Source organism: Gasterosteus aculeatus, chromosome 2 (assembly GCF_964276395.1).
Source record: "Gasterosteus aculeatus chromosome 2, fGasAcu3.hap1.1, whole genome shotgun sequence".
NCBI classification, from domain to species: domain Eukaryota; kingdom Metazoa; phylum Chordata; class Actinopteri; order Perciformes; family Gasterosteidae; genus Gasterosteus; species Gasterosteus aculeatus.
Genome location: NC_135689.1, coordinates 5,651,271 through 5,672,004, shown reverse-complemented (window position 1 = coordinate 5,672,004; position 20,734 = coordinate 5,651,271). Strand labels below are relative to the sequence as shown.

At 50.4% G+C, this 20,734-nt stretch overlaps 1 protein-coding gene across 16 annotated transcripts; it reads left to right on the top strand.

The window, feature by feature from the left end:
- Window positions 1–78: 78 nt before the first annotated feature.
- On the top strand, window positions 79–19,826 carry LOC120829147 (segment polarity protein dishevelled homolog DVL-1). Of its 16 annotated transcripts, none has more exons than XR_013452493.1 (17): window positions 79–588; window positions 4,898–4,967; window positions 6,975–7,096; window positions 9,633–9,751; window positions 12,347–12,485; window positions 12,886–12,970; window positions 13,105–13,174; window positions 13,316–13,455; window positions 14,257–14,333; window positions 14,806–14,873; window positions 15,031–15,162; window positions 15,244–15,378; window positions 15,610–15,777; window positions 15,883–16,098; window positions 16,356–16,405; window positions 17,064–17,102; window positions 18,003–19,826. XR_013452493.1 is itself a non-coding variant. In XM_078087875.1 (16 exons), the coding sequence occupies exons 1-15, from the start codon at window positions 419–421 to the stop codon at window positions 16,364–16,366; spliced, it is 1,725 nt and encodes a 574-aa protein (XP_077944001.1). In that variant the 5' UTR covers window positions 79–418; the 3' UTR covers window positions 16,367–16,405; window positions 18,003–19,826. The 16 variants fall into 16 exon arrangements, 12 of the variants coding, with proteins under 12 accessions (XP_077944001.1, XP_077943997.1, XP_077943992.1 ...); XR_013452492.1 differs by having other exon boundaries at window positions 12,883–12,970; XR_013452494.1 differs by having other exon boundaries at window positions 12,877–12,970; window positions 15,031–15,108.
- The last annotated feature ends 908 nt before the right edge of the window (window positions 19,827–20,734 follow it).

The window sequence follows — 20,734 nt, the reverse complement described above, 5'->3', positions numbered from 1 at the left end:
AGGTCCTTCCCGTGCAGCTCGCGAGAACCCGGCTGTTGTATAAACCGGCCCGCGCGCGCGGCCCGGACACGCCGCTAGATGACAGCACCGTCCAACCAATAAGCTGGTGGGGGGGTGAAAAAAACAGCAATATTCCCTCACTCCATATCGCAAGGATGTGGACTGTCCCTTCCTGTTTTAGTGCCGAGAGAGCCACCGTACCGACTCGCACCGGAGCAGGAACACAGGCGACCGCAGCGCGATTATGTCGGGATTTCCGCGGCGTTGGTCCGACACACGCAGCCGGGCGCGCGGGTTCGCCGTTTAGGGAACGCGGGTATGTTATTCTGCGGGTAGCTGGTAACGCAGCAGGGCCTCTTTATCGCGCCGCCGACCCTCGTTGCTTTCCCGTGTCAATGATTGTCCTCCCCTCACTCTCATGGCGGAGACTAAAATAATATACCACATAGACGAGGAGGAGACTCCTTATCTGGTCAAGCTGTCCGTTTCTCCGGAGAAAGTCACCTTAGCGGATTTTAAAAATGTCCTCAACAACCGACCGGTCAACAGCTACAAATTCTTCTTCAAATCGATGGACCAGGATTTTGGGTGAGTGGCCACCATTATTATTATTATTATTATCACCCCGTTTGTCGGGCTCACTCGCTAATTTGTTATTGCGCTGCGTGCGCGAGCGGTGTGAATGACATGACAACAACATACATGCATATCCCGGGTCCCCCGCGGGGGGGGGGCGGCAATTACATGTGTGTGTGAACTTGCGTGTCTTGCTTCCACGCTCCTGGCACCTGCTCGCTGTGGGCGGCGTGTGCGCGCAGCGGCGCAGGCACGCGAGGGTTCCAGGTGATACCAGATCCGCCCTGAGCCGCGATGACGCAGAGCCAGAAAGAACCGTGCCCGGCTCCTTCGCGTCCACGTATTAACGCATTAACGCACGCTCACGCGCTCCGGTTTCACGTCGTCTTACTGGAGTAAAAGATGAGCCCCCTTTAAAAACATTTTTTTTTTTAAAGAGGAATGTTTTATTCTCCCGTGTAGGATGTCCCAGGAAGTTGTCTTCCTTTACACACAATGGACTGCAGGGAATACGACCACTCATGTAACCATTTAATGCAAGGAGGACATCTGTCGAACAAGGCCACATCCTCACGACCTCATTTTTAACGAATGCATTATAAGCTGCGTTATTACAGTGACATGTAGTTTAAACAATGCAAAGTGAACACATTTCTACACGTTTCAAGCCCTGATTAGTGTTTGTCGTTGCATCAGTTATGGAACAAAATAGAATATTCAAGGAAACATTAGATGCCATGCAATGCAGTTTCAAGCCGATGATTAGTAGCCCAAATAGAATTAGCCTTCACAGTAACTCACTTTATTATTTCCCCCCCGTTGAATAACACACCAGAAAGCAACGAGAGCCACTTCCTTTATTAGCTGGACGCTGGAAACATTTCTCCCTGCTCTGCCTCCCTTTTGTTTCCTCGCCGTTTCTCCTCTTTGTGATCCCGTCCCGACGTCCAGGACGCCACAGCGGGTCTGCGTAGTTCTCCGGCTCTCTCCGTCTGCGAGATCTAGTCTTATCGGGGCCTCTTCTGTGGATCACAGCTCTGCGTCGGTGCCGGTTTTCTGATTCCAGTCCGATCAGTCACGCGTGGGGGAAAAAAAACAAACCTGAACGGTAATCGCAAGCAGGATTGCAGGAAATGCAGAGGCGGGCAGGCGGCGTGCGTGGAGCCAAAACGTCATACATTCCCACTGCAGCCTGACCTTGTGAGGGAAACCGTCTCTTCCTGGTGGCGGGCTACAGGTTTTGGTGAGCCGCCCCCCACCCGCCCGGCTTCCTGCCCTCGGTTTGCAGGCCGGACTGCTCACTAAGGCCTCAGGTGATCGACAGGCAGATTATGGAAACAAACAATGCGTGTTTGCTTTCTCCACATAAGAGACGAAGCCCCATGTTGCGGGAGAAACGCCGGCTTCCCCCGGGCGCGTGCATCAACAAAGCACGTCGCACTACGCCGCGAATTGGACATTGGCGAATGTTTTCACACAGAGTCGTTGTGCCGCAGTCGGTAAAGGCGTCTCCGTCGGCATTCCGGCCCTTTGAGCTGAGGCCGAATACTCCGGCTCTGTGAGCGCCGTATGGCGCTGGCACGGTATGGGAGCGAAAACCAGTCCAAAGCGCAGGAGGATAGCAGCACTTTGTGGTAGCCGTTCTGGCTGCACTGCAAGCACACACACACACAGACACACACACACACACAGACTCGATGGCTTCTGGAGAATTAGCGAGGGAGGAATAAGACTGCAGAGCACGGAGGGAAAACATCAAATCCCTCGCAGTTCTCGACTGTGTTTGAAATGTAAATGAGCAGTCAGCGCGAGGTCCTCTGTAGTAGACCCCCTGCTGCGCAGAAAAAAAGAAAAAAAAAAACCCCGCCATCTTTATGTGGGATTGGTGGGCCACATTCGTGCCGGCGATATCAGCTCTCCAAGCAGCGGCCCGCCGCACACACATTTTTGATGAACGGGCCTTTTGCACCCTAATCGCCTCGGCCCGCTGCAGCGAACATGTCACTTCGGTTCCCTTTGGAGTCGCCGGGGATACTTGGAAACGTCGCCTATGGCGTTTATATGGCATTAATATGCCATTACTATGACAGCTTTAATGATGAACGTTTCTTTGTGCACACACACCCCCCCTCCACACACACACACACACACACACACACGTAACATTCACTCATCAATATTCAGAAGGCAGGCAGGAAGCTCGTTGAGTGAGTGTTGTTTTCAAGCACCAACACACTTGGGCTTTTTTTACAAGGCGATGACACGGCGTTTTGTGGTGGGCGCGCTGGTGGCGAGCGGGTTCGAGGCCTCGCTATAATAATGCAAGTCACACAGGCTCTCCGAGGAAGGAGGCCAACCCCGAAGCCCCGGAAGAAACAGTCCTGTTTGTGCCTTAGAAAAACAAGGGGGGGGGGCTGCTGTGGGAGTCTTTCTTCTGCGGAGGTAGGGGTGCTAAGCCCCCGCAGTTAAGAGGACAAAAATCTGCAGCTCGCCGCACCAATGCACCTCTGCTTCGCCTCGCCTGCTCTCGCTGAGGATAGCGGCAGATTTTGCAGGTTGTGCTGCGTTTGTGTCGTAATAGGGTTTACAACAAGAGTCTTTGTTAGACCTTGTTATCGTACCGCCGTGGAAGAAAATCACACGGCTAAATCCGGCACCTCTGTCTCACACTGTCTCATGTTGAAGTCGATCTATTTACGATTATGTTTGACTGCAAATATTTTTGCTTCGGTGTTCATACTATCATTAGCATCAGCCCACTGAAGTCTGAAGAGTATTGGCCGGCTTCTGCTGCCCCTGGTTTCTGGTTTAAGCCCTCCTCTGTCCATCAAAGCATCAACTACCACGTCTAATCCCTCCCCCCCACCCGCCAGAACACCCCCAGTAGTGGAATATCCAGCCATCTTGTGTCATTATCCTGTAAAATCTGTTAAGAAGGGACCACACCAGACATGTGCTCATCCCTCATTTGTGTGTGTGTTGGGGGCCTGACACGATAAAGACGTCATCTGTCGTGATTAGAATTGTTTCTGGTTGCTTCAGTTCTTGTTACAGATATGGTAAAGAAATCCATTTGGCAGTTCCTTCGAAAACCTTAAAAATACACTTACAAGTGGACCTTGTAACCTTTCGGGCCGCTCCCACATCCTCTCAAGTCACCTTGCAGCTGGCCGTGCAGCTCGAGAGGGAGGATGCAACCACTTCCTACCTAACAAGCAGCCGTCGCCTCCCCGCCCCCCTTTCCCCCCCTCCCCCCTTCCTCCCCGAGGTGGAACGGGGCCACGGGCGGCGGGGGGGGGGCCCGTTCCAGCCGCAAGGCCACGTTATCTCTGTCCGCCACTCCCGGCAGTGCAGCTCCCACAAAAACACGAGCGGCTTGGCTAATCATTTCAGTAGCGGAGAAGTTCTGGCAAACAAGTGTGCGTGTGTGTGTGTGTGTGTGTGTGCGTGTTGGAGAGGCGCGGGGCGGGTGTGGGGAAGGTGGGGTAGGGGGGCTGTAAAGTTGCTGTCAGGGTGCTGTCCCCTGCGTAGAATCTTCTCAGGCTTTCCTGCTGCTCTCAAGCCGCGCCTCTCCCCTCGTCATGTGGCAGGAAGCTAATGCGAGGTCTCCAGAGGGTCTCAAAATGTGCTTCTTTGCGACAAACGAACATTTCCCCCAAGATACAAAGGAGGGTTTGTGACGGAACCTGTTAAATGTGCACGTCGGTGTGCACAGAAGGTGTTTGCCAGCTTATCACCTGAGCCCCCTCGGCGAGCTCCAGCCACCCTACGCGACACACGAGCCCGGCAGGTGTGGGGACTGGTTGTCACTGAAATGTGTCCCAGCAGGTCAAAGGTTAACTGGGAGGTATTTTGGTTGGGAATTTACAGCCGAAGATGTACACACACACACACGGCAAAGTTCACGAGCTTGATCGCTCTATTAATACGTACTCCTCTGCCTCGACGCCCTTCTGAGCGCTTACGTACGCCTGTCAGTCTCTCACTCCCTCAATCTCACCTGTGCAGGTGACTATCACAGCCAGTCGTTACAGATTAATGGTTCTATCCGGACCGGTTGGACCGGTCCTCATCGCGCTAAACACGCCGAGTGTCACTGGAGGGCCTTGATTCATGTTCATGAATCAATAACTCAGAGGCTCAGACGCTCTCTGACTGTGAGGCGCGTCTCGGGCCCCGTGCGCCGTGTCCAACCCTGTGTCCCTCACTGTGTCCCACCCTGTGTCCCACTGTGTCCCTCCCTGTGTCCCACTTTGTGTCCCACTCTGTGTCCTTCTCCTGGTCGCTTCGCCTGACCGCCTGTGTCTGCTTTGCTCCACAGGGTTGTCAAAGAAGAGATTTCCGACGACAACGCCAAGCTGCCCTGCTTCAACGGGCGAGTAGTGTCCTGGGTAAGTGATACGGCTGCTCTCTCTCCTCAGCTCAGAGACGTGTGCAGGGCACTCATGGATCATGTGAATGTGGTTTTGTTACGCCTCCACAGAGCTTTTTTAACGCTCTTTACCTTGATTTGTAGCAGTGTGGGTGATTCCATTAGATATTTTAGTCGCTACTGCAACAAAACACCATAAAATAGTTTAACTGCTAAAACAAGGAATATCATTGTATCTGTTGTAAGCTGTCTGATGGTCACTTACTCTATTGACTTGTGTGGCTTTATTAGCGTTTGTAATTATGGAAGAAAAGCCCGGGTTCCCCTATAGGGACAACAAATTATAGTAGCTTAGATAAATCCATCAATCTGTCATGTTATACAAGGATTTAGATCGGAATCATAAAAAGCAGAAAACGCAGGTTCAAGCGCCGGCTTTTAATACAGATGGAAGATTAAAAGCAAGAATGTATTGATGACTTTGACGTGTTTAATCTACTCTGTGGCTTTCTTTTAACGACGTAGTTTGACAGTATACTTTATGGATCTCAGTGGGAATGTTCATTGGTTGGCTCCCGGGGGAGGTCGGAGGTCAGAGCGAGGAACACGGTGTTGCCTACCGAGTCATTAAGGGCCGTCTTGTTCAATATCACTTACTTAGTGTCAATGCGGTGATTAAATAGGCTCCACTGAACGACGCTCCGTTTGACCAAATGTACACGTGTGAGTCTTCATTACTATCCACATGCTGTCGATCTGATTTTACGTATATTTAGTCTCCTACAAGTTATATAAAAAGATAAATCTTGGCGTCACCCTTTAGCGATTATTCTGCATAATTAACTATTTTTCCGTTGTTGTTGCAAACGGGGGGTGAAGCAGTGATATTCATAAAGTCACACCAGGCCAGAGCTCCACAGCGACCGCTGTAAAACCAACCAGATGACTTCCACACATTTTCGTTTTCCTTTGACGATACTGTCAAACGCAGAGAGACCACATCTCAATAAAGCGGCTTTCCGTAAAGCTGGAGCACCGAGGAGCGGAGGGCTCGTTCTTACAGGCAGAAAGCCGCTCAGAAAGGAGCTGACGCTGATGGGAAATGGTGGAAATGATCCAAATTCTATTGGAGGAAATAGAAAGTACCCCACAGGGTTAGCATAAGAAGCTAGTGACACCACAGTGACAACTGTGAATCCCAAAGTACTCAGGGTCCCTTGATGCCCCTGATGAAAGGAAAATATCTATATCAACGGCTCACTGTACCTCATCCTTCGTGCCGACACACAACTGAGTAAATGCAGCGTGGCGCTTTTTAGTCGTCGTCTCCGTGGCCTCTTGGCGGCATCTCGCCCGTTCGCCTGACGTGCTCGTCTCCGGTGCCGGCATCACTGCGTGTTTATGTCTGTTTAGGTTGTTTTACATCTTCCCTCTGCTCGCTATGGAGCCTGTGTCATTCAACACCATATTTATTGTCGTTTGTGTTTCTCTCAGAGCATAAATGTCTCTTGTGTCTCTTAAAGAATTGACTTTAAAATCGTATCTGTTGGTTTTATAAAACCCCGAACGGTTTAGGGTCAAAGTACATTTCTGATCTGCTGCTACCTCGCCAACCATGTCGGCCAATCAGGACGTCAGGGACGGGTCTCCTCTCTGTTCCCAGAGTCACAACCAAACATGGAGAAGCAGCGTTTAGTTTTTCTGCTCCAAATATCTGGAGAAACTCCCAAAAGGCTGCAGGTCTGCTGAGACTCGACATAGACTTTTCTATTTCGAGCCGCCTTTAATTTACTATCTACTACTGTATTTTATTTCTTAAACTGCAACCCAACATTTATTCAGTTTTTATCTTTGTTTATTATTTTAATGTTCCAATCAAATGTTTTTAATTGTTTTTTTCGCCGTACGCCTCGATGCTTCCATCGGTTTCACGTGAAGCGCGTTGAATCGCCTCGTTGTTAAAATGCGCCGTACAGATAAACTTGCCTCGTCTAACGCAAATCTCTCCCGACTCCCCCCCTCTCAGTTGGTCCTGGCAGAGAGTTCCCACTCGGATGGAGGATCTCAGTGCACAGAGAGCCATCCAGAGCTGCCCCCTCCTCTAGAGAGAACAGGGGGCATAGGAGACTCCCGGCCCCCCTCCTTCCAGTAAGTGGGCCGATTACTGACCGTCGCGCATGCACAATTTCACCCACACGTACACAGACATGTAGGCGGATTCATTCAAGCCCGCCTCCCGGCGCACCGGCTCGCCCCTTCTGATTTCACGCCGCGCCGTACGAGCTAATTAGCAGCGCGGAAAGCTCATCACAGAGGTTCGTGGTCACCGGCCCGTGCGTGAGGTGCAGGTGGTCCGTGCACGCCTGTGTGTGAATACGGGCACGTATGTAAGTATGTGCTGAGGCTTCCAGGATGCGGGATCATGCACGGGTGGGAGTTTTTCTCCCACGCGCGCCCGCTTGTGTGCGTTCCCTCCCGCCCACTCCCGACCACGGAGCGAGGCGCTCATCGATGTAAACATGACGCGGATGCCCGCCGGTGCTGCTGATTCTGGAAATAGCCTTTTCGCGGCACGAATATCTTCAGGCAAATACTTGCACTCAGCGAGGCCCGTTATGTTCGGTCTCTCCGAGCACACGTGTGGCCCAAACACACACACACACACACGTTGAAAGCTCAGGAATGAAGATTCTCCCCCGTTCGGCCCGGTGACGATTACCTGAGCCCAGACTTTGACCCCAAACGGCCAGAACGGAGGATATCGCTGCACTGCACAGGAGAAGTCCCTAGCTAAATATAGCCAGAAGGGCTGGGGGGCAGTGGGGGCCGGGGTTGTTGCCGCTACAGCGCGGGAGCAATATGGCCCAGGCTCTATATTGAGAACATGCAATCTGTCATGTCTCAGTGTATCTCTTTATCCAGTGTTTGACATCTCGGCTCCCTTTCGCCCCCTATGGGCCGTCCCCCCCGCTGTTCGCCTGTCAGCTGCCCTGATGGTTTTATTGTTCCCGGGGCGGCTTCCACCCAGGACTACCGCCACCTTGTGGAGTAAGACGTCGGTGTCCGGGCCTTCCTCACCCACGCCATGCCCCCCCCCCCCCCCTCCTTTACTCTCCCTTTCTTATCCCCCTGTATTAGCCGGACAGACGGGCCTTTCTTTTAGAGAACCAGCGTGGTGGCGACTTCCCGATAGCAAACCTCTCGTTCTGAAATGAATCCAGTCCTCAGCCTTTTGCTTCTGTCCGTAAACAGCTAGAATATTATTACCACTTCATTTTCTCTTGTGATTTATTCATGCGTTTCATGTGTTTGTCGGCGTGATAGGCTCCATTTGATGTGCGCACAGAATAGGTGTTTTGGGCTGCGAATGCACACCAGCGATGTGCTTCTGCCTGGTAATCCGGATTAACGGACATTAAAAGCCACCGTCTCCATTTCCCAGGAGGGAGGGGGGGGGCGGCGATGGGCAGCAGAGAGGAGCCAGGCCGGGGGAGGGGGGGGGGGGGGTTGAAAAGAGGTGGCATTCGTTCACAGCTGCAGCGCCGCGCCCTGGATAATCCCTGCCCCCCCCCCCCGGCCCGGATCAGCAGCCCGCCGCCTGGCTGGTCAGACTGGCAGCCGCAGCCACATCAACCAGCACACCGTTGGCCTGCAGCCCGTGTTGGTGCAGCCCGGCCCAGGTGCACCCATTAGCACCTGGAGGCAGAAGTGTGTACGCACGCCTCATTGAGCGCCGCATCCCGCTGGGCGAACGCCGCAGACACGGCACCTTGTTTGCTTTTTTAATGTGCATTGATCCTTTGCAACATCGCCAGTGAGCGCTGTGCGGACTTTTGAGCCGGCGCCGGGTGACGTTTGTGTTTTATTTTCCTTTTTTGTGTGTGTGACAACACGAACACGGCACAGCATTTCTAATTGAGCCGTTTCAGCGCGCGTGAACGCACGCCCTGTGGCAGCGCGACAGCGTGATTATTTATGAATGGTGTCGAGTGCTCGTCGCACATCAGCCTAAGTGTGTGTGACGGACTGACAGGGCTTGAGTAGAGTTCTCACCAGCTTCAGGTTTCTCTCTCTCTCAACCCGGCGGCGGTGTCGGCCCCTTGACCCCTGGTGCCGGAGGCCACAGAGTCTCTGAATAACAGACCGCCCTCCAGCCCCTTCAGAGCCCCCAGACTCCTCCCACAGGCCGGCTCATTGCTCGGCCCACACCTGATCTGCAGCTTCTTGCTTTTTTTTAAATGCAATCTGTCATTCTCCTCTGTCTGTCTGTCTGTGTGTCTCCCGATCAAACTCCAGGCACCATCTGGGCTTTCAATGGGTCTCATTAATGCCGGCATTGTCCAGGATGGCTCCCTCTCAGGGTATCTGGTCATTAATGACACTTAGTGAAAAACACATCACATACCATAGAACAATGAGACTGCTATTTCGGCCCGAGGGATTGAATTGGAAACAGAGTGATAATATGAGTTGGTTATTCCCCTGAGGCTGAATGGCAGGCAAACCGATATCATAACAGACAGGCGTGCATTGTAGCCGGGGATTATGTTCAGGAGTTTTGGTCGCAGGCTGGCTGGAGAATTAATTTGAACGATTTTTCTTTCGAGGGAGACAGAGGGAGTGTGCGCGTCTTTGTGCACATCGTTATGAATCTGACTGATGTTTTCCGATGTATGTATTGTAGCGCCAATGCGGTGAGCAGCCGCGATGGCCTGGACACCGAGACGGGAACGGAGTCCCTCCTGAGCCACCGCAGAGAGCGAGAGAGAGAGCGGGCGCGGAGGAGAGCCAGAGAAACTGAGCGTGAGTATCGGAACGGACGGAGGCAAAAAAATCCAATTACGTTGTCATTTTTTCTTGTCATTGCGTTTTGTTGCCTCCTACAGCACTTCACTTCCCTTCAAAACTAAGCTAGCAGACAGCAGGCACGTATGAAAAGAGGCTCCATGGGATCACATGACCCAGCACAGATATTTAAATCCTCAGAGGAGTGAAGAAAGCGCCGGGTGAATAAGTTCACTGTTTGGCAAACGGGATGTTTTTGGTCAGAGGCTGTTTTCCACTCGGTCACTCTGACACTTTTTTAATTATACCCTGTCGACAGACACCAGCGTTTTGGGAAATATCACAGGAAAGTCTGTGATTTCTATTGAAATCGCTTATTTGAGACAAACAAACTACTCTGCTTCAGACTCCACCAGCCAACGTCGCATACCAATATTTTTGGCGAAATTAGTGCTTTTTTTGTGGGCAATGAGGTTTCAAACTTTGCTGTTGTTAAAGCCAACTCTCTCTAACTTCCTTTCCCCTGTCCTCCCCTGTCTCTTCGTATCCTGCACAAAATCCATAATCGGTTACGTAATTAGTTACGCAGCGTGAGGTTCAGGCCTTAGTAACGGCCTTTTTAATCCGAATCTGTCACCCTCGTGTATTTCGTGGCAGTGTTTCACTCGATTCCAGACATATTGTTGGCGACCTCCGTGTCGGATCCACTGCTGCTGACTCCCAAACTGCACGTCCGCTGTTTCCTGGCCGACGCGGAAATACTTCGGAGACTAATGAACTTTACATCTGTCCCCATTCCCCTGTTGTGCAGACTGACCTAAAAAGACGTAGCAGTGCGGGAGCACGTGTGGCTAATGAGCTTCATTTTGGGTGTAGCCAGCTTTGTGGTCGCTCTTCCATCGCTCGGTTGTACGGAAGGAGCCGGTAGCCCCGCTTTAGTTTTCTTTGCAGCCTGCAGCATCAGCAGGAATTCCCCCGTCACCTTATACGCACACACGCTTCAAGGGATTTTGTCACAGATTGAATGCCGGCTGTTTGACAGTGACGGGTGAACGTTTGCAGCCCTGGGAAACAGCGTTCGAGAATAAACAAATGAATAATACAGCGGTTGGACATTTTAGTATGGTTAACAGGTGCTGGATGAAGTTACGATCTGTTTCAACGCCGCCAGCTGCTCTGCATCTTAACCCGCCTCTTAATGCGCAGCTACTAGATTGTAGCAGAAAACATGTAATACCCTGAACCAGTTTAATGCTGTTCAGCAGTGCTGGGATTTCAGGGTTGAGGTCAAAGACGACACGGCTAAGCCAAAGCACTCACGCTCGTATGAAAGTATTAACACAAAGCACAAAAACATCTGTCGCAACTGTTGGTCAGAACGGCGCATGTGCTTCTAACAACCCGATGGCGCTTTCACACCGAGGCAGAGGTGGGACTCGACAGCACACCGTCTTAAGTCCCTCAGTGTGTCCGTTTGGGAGAATACCGTCGTCTGATTGGAGGGAGGCGGATTAGCTGTCATTCTATAGTTGCCATCTATTGAAGGGCGGGAGGAGGCAGTCGTTTACCCCCCCGACTCGCAGCTCAGTTTCTCTGTGCGTCGGATGGAGGCTCACTGTCTACACTGGCTGTGGTGAGAGAGATTTGTTGTTATCTCTGATGATGAGATTTAATGTTTGAATATGTTTAATGTAGGTATTTGTTTTCCATCGCTTGAATGGGAAAGTGCTCTCGTAGAGTTATATATATATAGAGTTTATTGTTATTTATACGGTACTGTTAACCCAGTCCCGCATTTACTTTATCCTGTGCATTATTCATTGATTTAGGGATCATAATTCATTAAAACAAACTTGTATGCGATTCGTTAATACCATATTATCTTTTTAAAATGTCTCTATTCCCAAAAATTGCCTTGCTCACCTCTTGTTTTCGGACTCCCCGCTCTCTCCGCAGAGCACCTTCACGCTCATTCCCCTCCGCTGTAGACGAGCCGCGACGCCTGTCAGCGGCCAGCCGGCGGGTGAAGAGCGTCTGGGCTGAGTTTTAGAGACGGCGCAGAGCTCAGTCTGGCTCGGCCAACCCGCACGCTTGTTTTCCTGTTTGGTTTCCCCCTGGTGTGACAGTCATCTGAGCGTGGGAGGACACATGTTTGTGTGATCTTGACAGTGGATGTCATGTCCGTCCGCCGATCGAGCGCCTGCGTGCGGTAGCTCGGCTGTCCCAGGAGCAGCCTGTGGGCGGAGAGAGAGAGAGAGCGATGGGAACATCCACGTTGCTGGAATGTTTCGCTCGCTCGCGGCCAATGCGTTGGCTGCCGCGCCCTCTTCGCCTAATGAGACCTTTCCGGCCAATCCGCTGTCACCCTGAGGCAGCCCCGCCCCGCCGGCAATGTGCGTATGGAAATGGGCACGGCGGTTAAGTACACTCCTGTGAATTTTTAGAGCGCATTAAGACATATATTAAGGGATATTTTTTTCCCAATTGTGCCACTCGTAGTGACTGCGTCTTCCCTCCGTTCCCGGTCCGTCCCTCTCGTTGTGATCTGACCCCCGCGATGAGCCACGCGACCTCCAGTCTGACTCACTGCCGCTCTGCTCCTTCCCTCTCCAGTCCCTCGCATCAACGGTCACTCGAAATCAGAGCGCACCGCCAGGGACTCGGCCATGGGTTACGACAGCGCCTCGGTGATGAGCAGCGAGTTGGAGTCCAGCTCGTTCGTTGACAGCGAGGAAGACGAGAACGCGAGCAGGTAACAAAATACTTCTCCTCCTTTCCCTCCGCTCCATGCAGACTCTCAGAAGCTTTCTGTTTTATACATATATACAATTATAATAAAACATCATTAGGAACTATATATTTATATTTATAAGGCAACATAAAGAAGTTGTAACTTCAGCTTAAGTGACAATTGATTTGTTCTGTTTCTTTGTAAGTTTATTGTACTGCAAATGTGTATTTAGCTTAATTTTGTTAGTTAAATGTACACTGTTTTACAATGTAAACACGTTTTTTGTTAACGTTTCAGGTCTTTTCAGTGCTGTACCCGTAGTATACGTACTCACCACTACTTACCGTGTACATTTTTCTCCCCCCCCCCCCCCCCCACATCTCTATTTCCCCTCTCTCCTACTGTGTTTGAGGCTCAGTAGCTCCACAGAACAAAGTTCTTCTTCACAGCTCATGCGCAGACACAAGCGGCGACGGCGGAGACACAAAGTGGCCAAAATAGACCGGGTGAGCGCCTCAAAGACACATCACACGCATATATCCTGGCGAAATTGATGTAGACATTAAGCATAACAAACAGATGAGAGGGCTGATGTATTTTGACTGTTTCTGATGTGTTTGTCCTCCTCCTGCCTTTCCAGTCTTCGTCCTTCAGCAGCATCACAGACTCCACCATGAGCCTCAACATCATCACCGTCACGCTCAACATGGGTGAACCTGACACTTCCATAGCTACGATTCCATTTTATTTACATGGATATGTATCGACACATACATTTGAATGTAAAAGCATAGCTATAATACGTTTTTTAAAGCCCTAATACTGTGTGTTCTGTGCTTTCTCCCGCACAGAGAAATACAACTTTCTCGGTATCAGTATTGTGGGTCAAAGTAACGACCGAGGAGACGGCGGCATCTACATCGGCTCCATAATGAAAGGCGGCGCAGTGGCTGCTGATGGGAGAATAGAACCTGGAGATATGCTCCTTCAGGTACTTCAGATTTTCTTTCAATTTTACAAAGTGTTATTGAACTTTCAGAGTTTTCATCAAGATACATGTTTGCGATGAATGTTGTTGTTTTGGAGTAGTTAGAACACCTCTGTGTTCTTTGTACAGACAAGTCGAGTCAATCCTATGTATTAAAAATGGACGTCTTTGGCCTTTACTATCAGCACAGCATATGAGACCCTCTGTCCATGTCCCTTGATTTGGATTAGGACAGACGGATGTGCGACAGACGCTGTGTGTACAGAATAGACAATCCGTATGACACAAAGGATACATAACAAGGGAACAATTGATCAAGAAAATGGATCGAGTGGGATGCTGAGCAGCTTCCAGGTGTTATCTAGAGCCCGAGCCCAACAACCTCCATTACAGCATGTCGCCTGGAAGAGAAAGGACGGGCTACGTAAACACACAAGAAGCAAACTGGAAGCACATCATTCACTAGGATGGGACGTTAATAACCACAATGTTGCATTCCCTTCCGTTACCAGCCTCTTTTGTAGAAGTTGTAATTCTGCCTCTCCTTTTCCTTCCTGCTGATGCCTCTGTTTTGAGCTCCGCGCTCTACAGCGACTCCCTCTAGAAAAGAGTTACGGCCATTGTTGCCTCAACATTCACAAAATAGGTTTCATTATGAATGTGTATCCGATCAAAAGCAGTTTAGGAAGAACACAGCGGAGATGAATGTGCCCAGTAGAGTGCATCGATTCTGCGTAGCTTCACAAATCGTATTTGCCGCTGGATTGCGTCTTTATGTCATGCATGTTGTTGTCTGCCCACCAGGTGAACGATGTAAACTTTGAGAACATGAGCAATGACGACGCAGTGAGGATCTTAAGAGAGATTGTTTCCAAAACTGGGTAAGAAAACACAACTTGCTCGGACCAACAACTACTGAGCGTTGTGATGCTTCACTTCTCTGCTACAGAAGATTATCACATCGAGGGCAGAAGTAACTGTAGGTCGAGGGTAATCTTACACCAACTAACTAGTTAATCTCATTATTCTTTGTTTAGGTATTCAAAGAATTAAAGGAATCCCTGTTGAGAAAAATCATGTCCCAACAGCTTCCCCGTTGTTGCCAAACCTGCATGTTTGTTGCTAGATTTCAACTTTACCAACACTCTTTGTTACTATTCCATAAGACCTTTATGAGCTGCTATCGGCTACTTTCCTGCATCAATGTCCTGCTCTTAATGTAGTTGAGAGCGAGCTTTTGTAGTACATGGCACACTCTTGATACTGAGCAGAGACACATAGATTAGCATATGGTGTCGGTAGGTGATTTGTAGCGATGATCTTTAATTGTTTATCTATTTGCCTTTTCTCCAGTCCCATTAGTCTTACTGTTGCCAAATGCTGGGACCCGTCTCCACGGAGTTACTTCACGATCCCTCGTGGTAAGACGGACCCCGGTACTATTTTACAATCACATCAAAAACCTTTATTACCTCCATAGAAAATTGATGTTAGAACAGATGTTTTTAACTAATCTGGAGAACTATATACCAACGTCTCGGAGGAGGCTGAACTGTATGTTTGACCTTATTTGTTCAGCTGAGCCAGTGAGACCCATTGACCCAGCAGCCTGGATTTCACACACCACCGCCCTGACGGGACCTTACCCGCACTATGGTAAAAACAACCAACCATCACCTGCAACACACTCTATGAAGCATCCATTCTGTGGTAATTATGATAACCTTACAACATTTAAACATTTGAAAATGTCCTTTTGTCAATATTTCTCTGACTCCTCTCCCATGCCAGAGTTTGACGACTTGCCTCTGTCTGCAAGTAAAACAGACATGGCAACCGTCGTCAAGGTGATGCAGTTGCCCGACTCTGGGCTGGAGATCCGGGACAGGATGTGGTTGAAGATCACCATCGCCAATGCCGTCATTGGTGAGAAAAGTTTTCATGTGAAATCTAAAACCGGTTTCTGAAAAAAATGTAAAACGTTAAATCCCACCAGTTTTCCTCAAATATATCAATTGTTATTCTCGGCAAAATCAAATCAATGTCTGAGGCCTAAAAGGTATCATTTTAACATGAACAACACCAACTTTATTCAAGGCTCTATTGTCTGTATTGTGCTGCTTGCTGAGCATGTCGGCCCGTTTGTTGCTGTGTCAGGTGCTGACGTGGTGGACTGGCTCTACTCCAGAGTCGAGGGATTCAAGGACCGGCGGGACGCGAGGAAGTACGCCAGCAGTCTGCTGAAACACGGCTACCTGAGACACACCGTCAACAAGATCACCTTCTCCGAGCAGTGCTACTACACCTTCGGAGATCTCTGCCAAAGTACGGCCCCCCGGTGTCCCTCAGTGTCGCCCCGGGAAACCAGCTGTGTGAGGTTCATTCATTAACAGAGTGGCTGCACTAAACCTTCTGCTGTTTCCCCATCAGACATGGCGTCGCTTAACTTAAACGAGGGATCCAGCGGCGGAGGCTCGGAGCAGGACACCCTGGCACCGCTGCCTCCCACGACCAACCCCTGGCCTCTGGGCGGGCAGCCGTTCCCCTACCCTCCCTTTCCCTCTGCACCCCCCAGCTTCCCCCCGGGATACTCAGACCCATGCCACAGTTTCCACAGTGGGAGCGCAGGCAGCCAGCACAGCGAGGGTGAGCAACAAAAAAAAAGCAGAGAAAGCTTTTTTTTTTCCACGAGGCTTTAATTAACGTGGTAATTTGACTCAACGCGCAACGTGACATTTTTGCCTCCCAATCTAATTCTTCCTGACATATGACGTCAGTATTCACACGTGTCCCCGCGCTCTTGCTAATTCTATCCGTTCTGCCTCACGGGCGGAAAGTTGACATTGGATTGCATCTTTATCAATCAAATATGTGTGTTCTAAAACGCATCCTGTATTGTCAAGGTCAATCATGAGCATCCTGAGTCACGCAGCGGACAGCTCTGCAGTACTGGGTGTGTACACACGAGCGAATCTGATCAAGCACAATTACCAATCACCGGCTTGAAATGATCAACACCGAGGCCATCCCTCATCCGGGCCGGATTGATCTTTTGTTCCATTTTGAATCAGAACGTTGCTTTGTGTTGCTTCTGCATGGTTTTGGATGTCTGCGTTGAAGGGGAGTGGAGAACCGGGGGGGGGGGGGGGGTGTACATGGGTGGATGGCTCTGACGGCGTGGTTGTGACACATTTCAAAACCAGGCGATCGAACATGTCACCATGCATCATTTTTTTTAATGATTCATCCAGACATCATCAGGTCTTGTTCTCGCCGGTTGTCACTCAGCTTAGTTGGTTCATCAGAAACCTTTGATACGTCGAAGAGAAGGAGATGACAGATAAGTATAGCTGTGTGATGTAATTTATACGTAGTTTTCTGTCTTTTGGCACTTGTTGGCCTACTAGTTTGAAAAAGTGCATGTGTTCTCCATAACTTGAACAGATATTTTTAGTCAGATGACAAGGAAAATACCCAAAACAGCCACGGGTGCACCATTAGGTGCGTCCATAAGGGACAGACGCACAGTATTAGGGTACATCGGGTAGTGGGCTGGGCTGGGAGGTGTGTGTAATTCTATTGTTCCCTCTGTTTCTGCTGGGCAACGGTAGACTGAAGGAGGAGGTAGTCCCAGGACACTGGGGGAACCGGTAAGCCCGCCAACCCCCCTCCACTCCTTTGCTCCTCTCTCTATCCCATCCATCAACCTCTTCATCTTGTTCTTTTCCTCTTCTGTCCTTTTTTTTGTTTGTGTGTACCCTGTGTGTGTGTGTGACTCTCCCTCACAGTCCATTCTCCCTCTCTCTGCACCTCGGGGCATGCATTCACGCCGGGCTGGGAGGTGCATGATGCAGGACGGTCGCTCTGAGGCTTGTGCTCACAGACAGGGGGCGATCATGCACCACTTTACCCAGTACTGTGGGGCTCATTGCGGAAGGACTGGCGAGGAATGTTTGACTTTGCGACATCGCGGTGCACCTCTTTCAGGATGACGCCAGTAGTGTGCATTCACAGCATTGAGACATTTTTAAAACACTATTGACAAAGTTGATATCCTTTAAAACAAATATGTACTGTTAATCTGTAAGTGCTGTGTGGTGGTGTCTTTCTGATTCAGGTGTATCATGTTTTCATTCATAGTCAGCGATGTTTGGGGTTTTGTATGAATAATTGATAAAGGTCACGGCATTAGTTGCTGCAGGTACAACGTGGGAAATAAACCTTTGAGATAAAGGTGTGTTGCCCTTTACTGGTGACTCTTGTCACACCTTTGAAAGAGTGCATTTAAGCATTTGATCGCATTAATGCATTTAATCGTGTAGTGCTCAAGAGGAGGTGTTTCATGTCATGTGATGGCTCATGTCCGTTGCAGCTCATGAAGGCCAAATAGAGCTTGGTGATATGAAGTATTTTCTTTAATGTGTGAGGTTCTGCTCCGGTGTTAATCAGTACCTCGTAGGTCTGAGCTGCTGACTCTTACTATAAATGATTATTCTGTGGTGAACCGCAGAAGGCCGTGCTTCAATTTCCTCATTTTCTTTCCTCATCAGCAAGCCGAAGCAGTGGATCCAACCCCAGCGCGGGCAAAGGCAGACGCTCCTCTCCGCAGGAGAAGGGTCAAAGGTCAACATGCAGCGAATCAGAGCCCCGCGTTCGTGGAGGGAGGCGCGGCGAGAGGTCCGCCAGCCAAATGAGCCATCACAGCCACGCCGTCTCCAGCCACAGCCACGCCCGGTCGAGCCTCAGTCACAGTCAGTCACACAGGAGTCACTCACAGAACAGCCACCCCTCCTTCGTCCACAGCCACGCCCCCTTCGCCCAGCCGGGGCCGGGCTCGTGCGCCCACAGCGAGCGGAGCCACGCCTCCTCCTACGGCCCCCCGGGCCTGCCCCCTCCTTATTGTCTGGCCCGTCTGGCGCCCAAGACGTCAGTCAGCAGCACCACGCCCCCCGGAGCCCCCCCTGGGAGGGAGTTAGCGTCCGTTCCTCCCGAACTCACCGCCAGTCGCCAGTCCTTCCAGCACGCCATGGGCAATCCCTGCGAGTTCTTCGTTGACATCATGTGACAGGACAGTGCCTTCAAAACGCATCAAGCACAAAACCTCCTCAAAACCCACCCGGGCCCTTTCGCTCCTTCCCCTCAACCTTTTTTTGACCATCTCGTCTGTCCCGCGAGGCCCTGCAGGAGCACGCCGGGGGGGGGGGGGGCAGGGGGAGGTGCGACGCCTCTCACGCACACACGCACAGACCCTCGGTGGTGGAAACCCCTCTTTTTGAATTGACGTGACGTTGTGCCGTTTGTGAAACGTGAGTGGTATTGTGGTGATTCGTTAAATCTGCCACGCAGACATTCCCGGGAGTGTGTGCTGTTACCTGGGGATGTGTTCTCTTTAAGCTACTGGGCCTGGATCTCAATCGCCCCCGGACGCCGGCCGACACCCACAGGCCCGCACTTAGGAACACTTCTATGGGCCTAGAACCTGGAATTCCTTTACTGACTCAAATCTAGCTTGTTGCACCAGACCTCCGGCCCCAGTTTCATGGCCTATTTGAGCGGCCAAGCCACTAAAACGTTAACCTCGGTCAGTGCACAGTCCATGGCCGTCTGCAGCTCCATCAGCGATGGGGTGTAGGCGGCCATCGGTCCAACTAGGCTGCACATTGCATGACTTTCTCCACTGCGTTAAGGAAAGGAAATGTACTAATACATTTTGTTTTAAAGTATTACTGTTGTATGGGGAAGGGGGTTACCTCTTGTTCCGCCAATGTTCAAGACTCAAGTACACTGGATGATTTTTGTGACGTTATTTATGTGATCATGTTTTTGCGTTGATGGTGTCATACGTTGTCTACCGAGGCCGACTGACCGACAATCAAACATCGCTTATTGTGATTGAGTGGCCAATTTCCACTGTCCTAGCTGTGCTCTGTGGAATGTATCATTATTCAGTGATTAAACCCTGACGTTCGTACCACTTAAAAAGATCTAAATAAGCAAAGCGACTTACAGACAGGACATCCCCCCCCAGTGGTGAAAAGCATCTCAAACCAGTGGCTCAAAGCACCGTGACATTTCTCAGTTTGAACTTTAAACTGACTTCAGGGGGAATCCTGGCTTTCTGATTCTCCTTGCAGAATAATGGCAACCCCCCCCCCCCCCCCCTCGTTGTAGCTCTTGGTAACAAGTAACAAGAGGGAAATAACACACAAATATTAGTTTTGTGAGCACTTTTCCATTTTTTTCTCTCCCTCCCTTTAGTATGAAACACTGTTTGCAATCAAAGCTTTCTCTTCAATTTTGTTTCTTTACGGAAAAAAAAGAGTAAATTGTACATAGAAATTTATTATATATATAAATAAAATATATATGTTCAACATGATGTCTAGTTTTTGCAATGATAATCCACATCCAGGCCCACTAGAGGGAGGCATTCAATGTGTGAACCTCACACATTGAATGCGTGAGATATATATTTATTTTGTTTACGCATTCCAACAACTTACACACATTACATTATTATTAATTATTAACTCGACACAATCGAGAAGGTCTCTCAAGACACGACGACTACGAACGAAAAAAAAAGCAACAACTGTAAAGAGGCATGAAATTCTCACAACCCCAGACGTGTTAGCCGCAGCCCGTCGAGTTGACACCCCGGGGTGGAACTTCTCAGCACCGCGCGGCGGCTGCGTACTTTCCCCGTGGGCTCAAACGCACCAAGCCTCCCACCCCTCACCCCCCCCCCACGCACACAGACCCCAGAGTCAGCTTGACCGGCCAACCGCGCACACCCCGGGGAGGCTGTTGTTTCGAGTGACGTCACGCTTCCCCTCCCCCGCTTGTGAGAACGCCTCTCGGGGAGGAAATGACGTCAGAGGCTTGGCATGAAGGGGGGTGGCGGCGCGCACGTAGGGAGACCGCGGTGGTCCCGCGTGCTCGCTGGCACGACGCTCACAACTAAAACATCTAGAAAACGTCTTTTTGACGCTTATGTCGCTCACTGATTTGCACTTTGTGCAGACCCACACGCACGCGCGCCGGTTTACCGGCAGAGTACCAGCACGTCTCTGTTTAATGGACAACTCTGTTTCCCCAGTCACTATGTTAATTGAGCTCCCGGGGTTTACTGCGCGCCGTTGCCGGATTCAGGAGGAGGTTTGAAGAGTAAGTGTGGGAGTCGTTTCTTGACCAAGCACGCGTGGGCACATGAGACGCTGGCGCGTGACGTCAGTGCTCGACAACGTGTCCCTCGCAGTAGGCGAGCCTGCCAAAGGTCATC

Bases quoted from the DNA above. Each gene is read 5' to 3' on its own strand.
- LOC120829147 (XM_040193008.2), top strand. From the start codon at position 419: ATGGCGGAGACTAAAATAATATACCACATAGACGAGGAGGAGACTCCT. The intron at 14,334-14,805 runs GTAAGAAAACAC...CCTTTTCTCCAG, and splicing joins GAGATTGTTTCCAAAACTGG to TCCCATTAGTCTTACTGTTG. The intron at 16,099-18,002 runs GTGAGCAACAAA...TTTCCTCATCAG, and splicing joins AGGCAGCCAGCACAGCGAGG to CAAGCCGAAGCAGTGGATCC.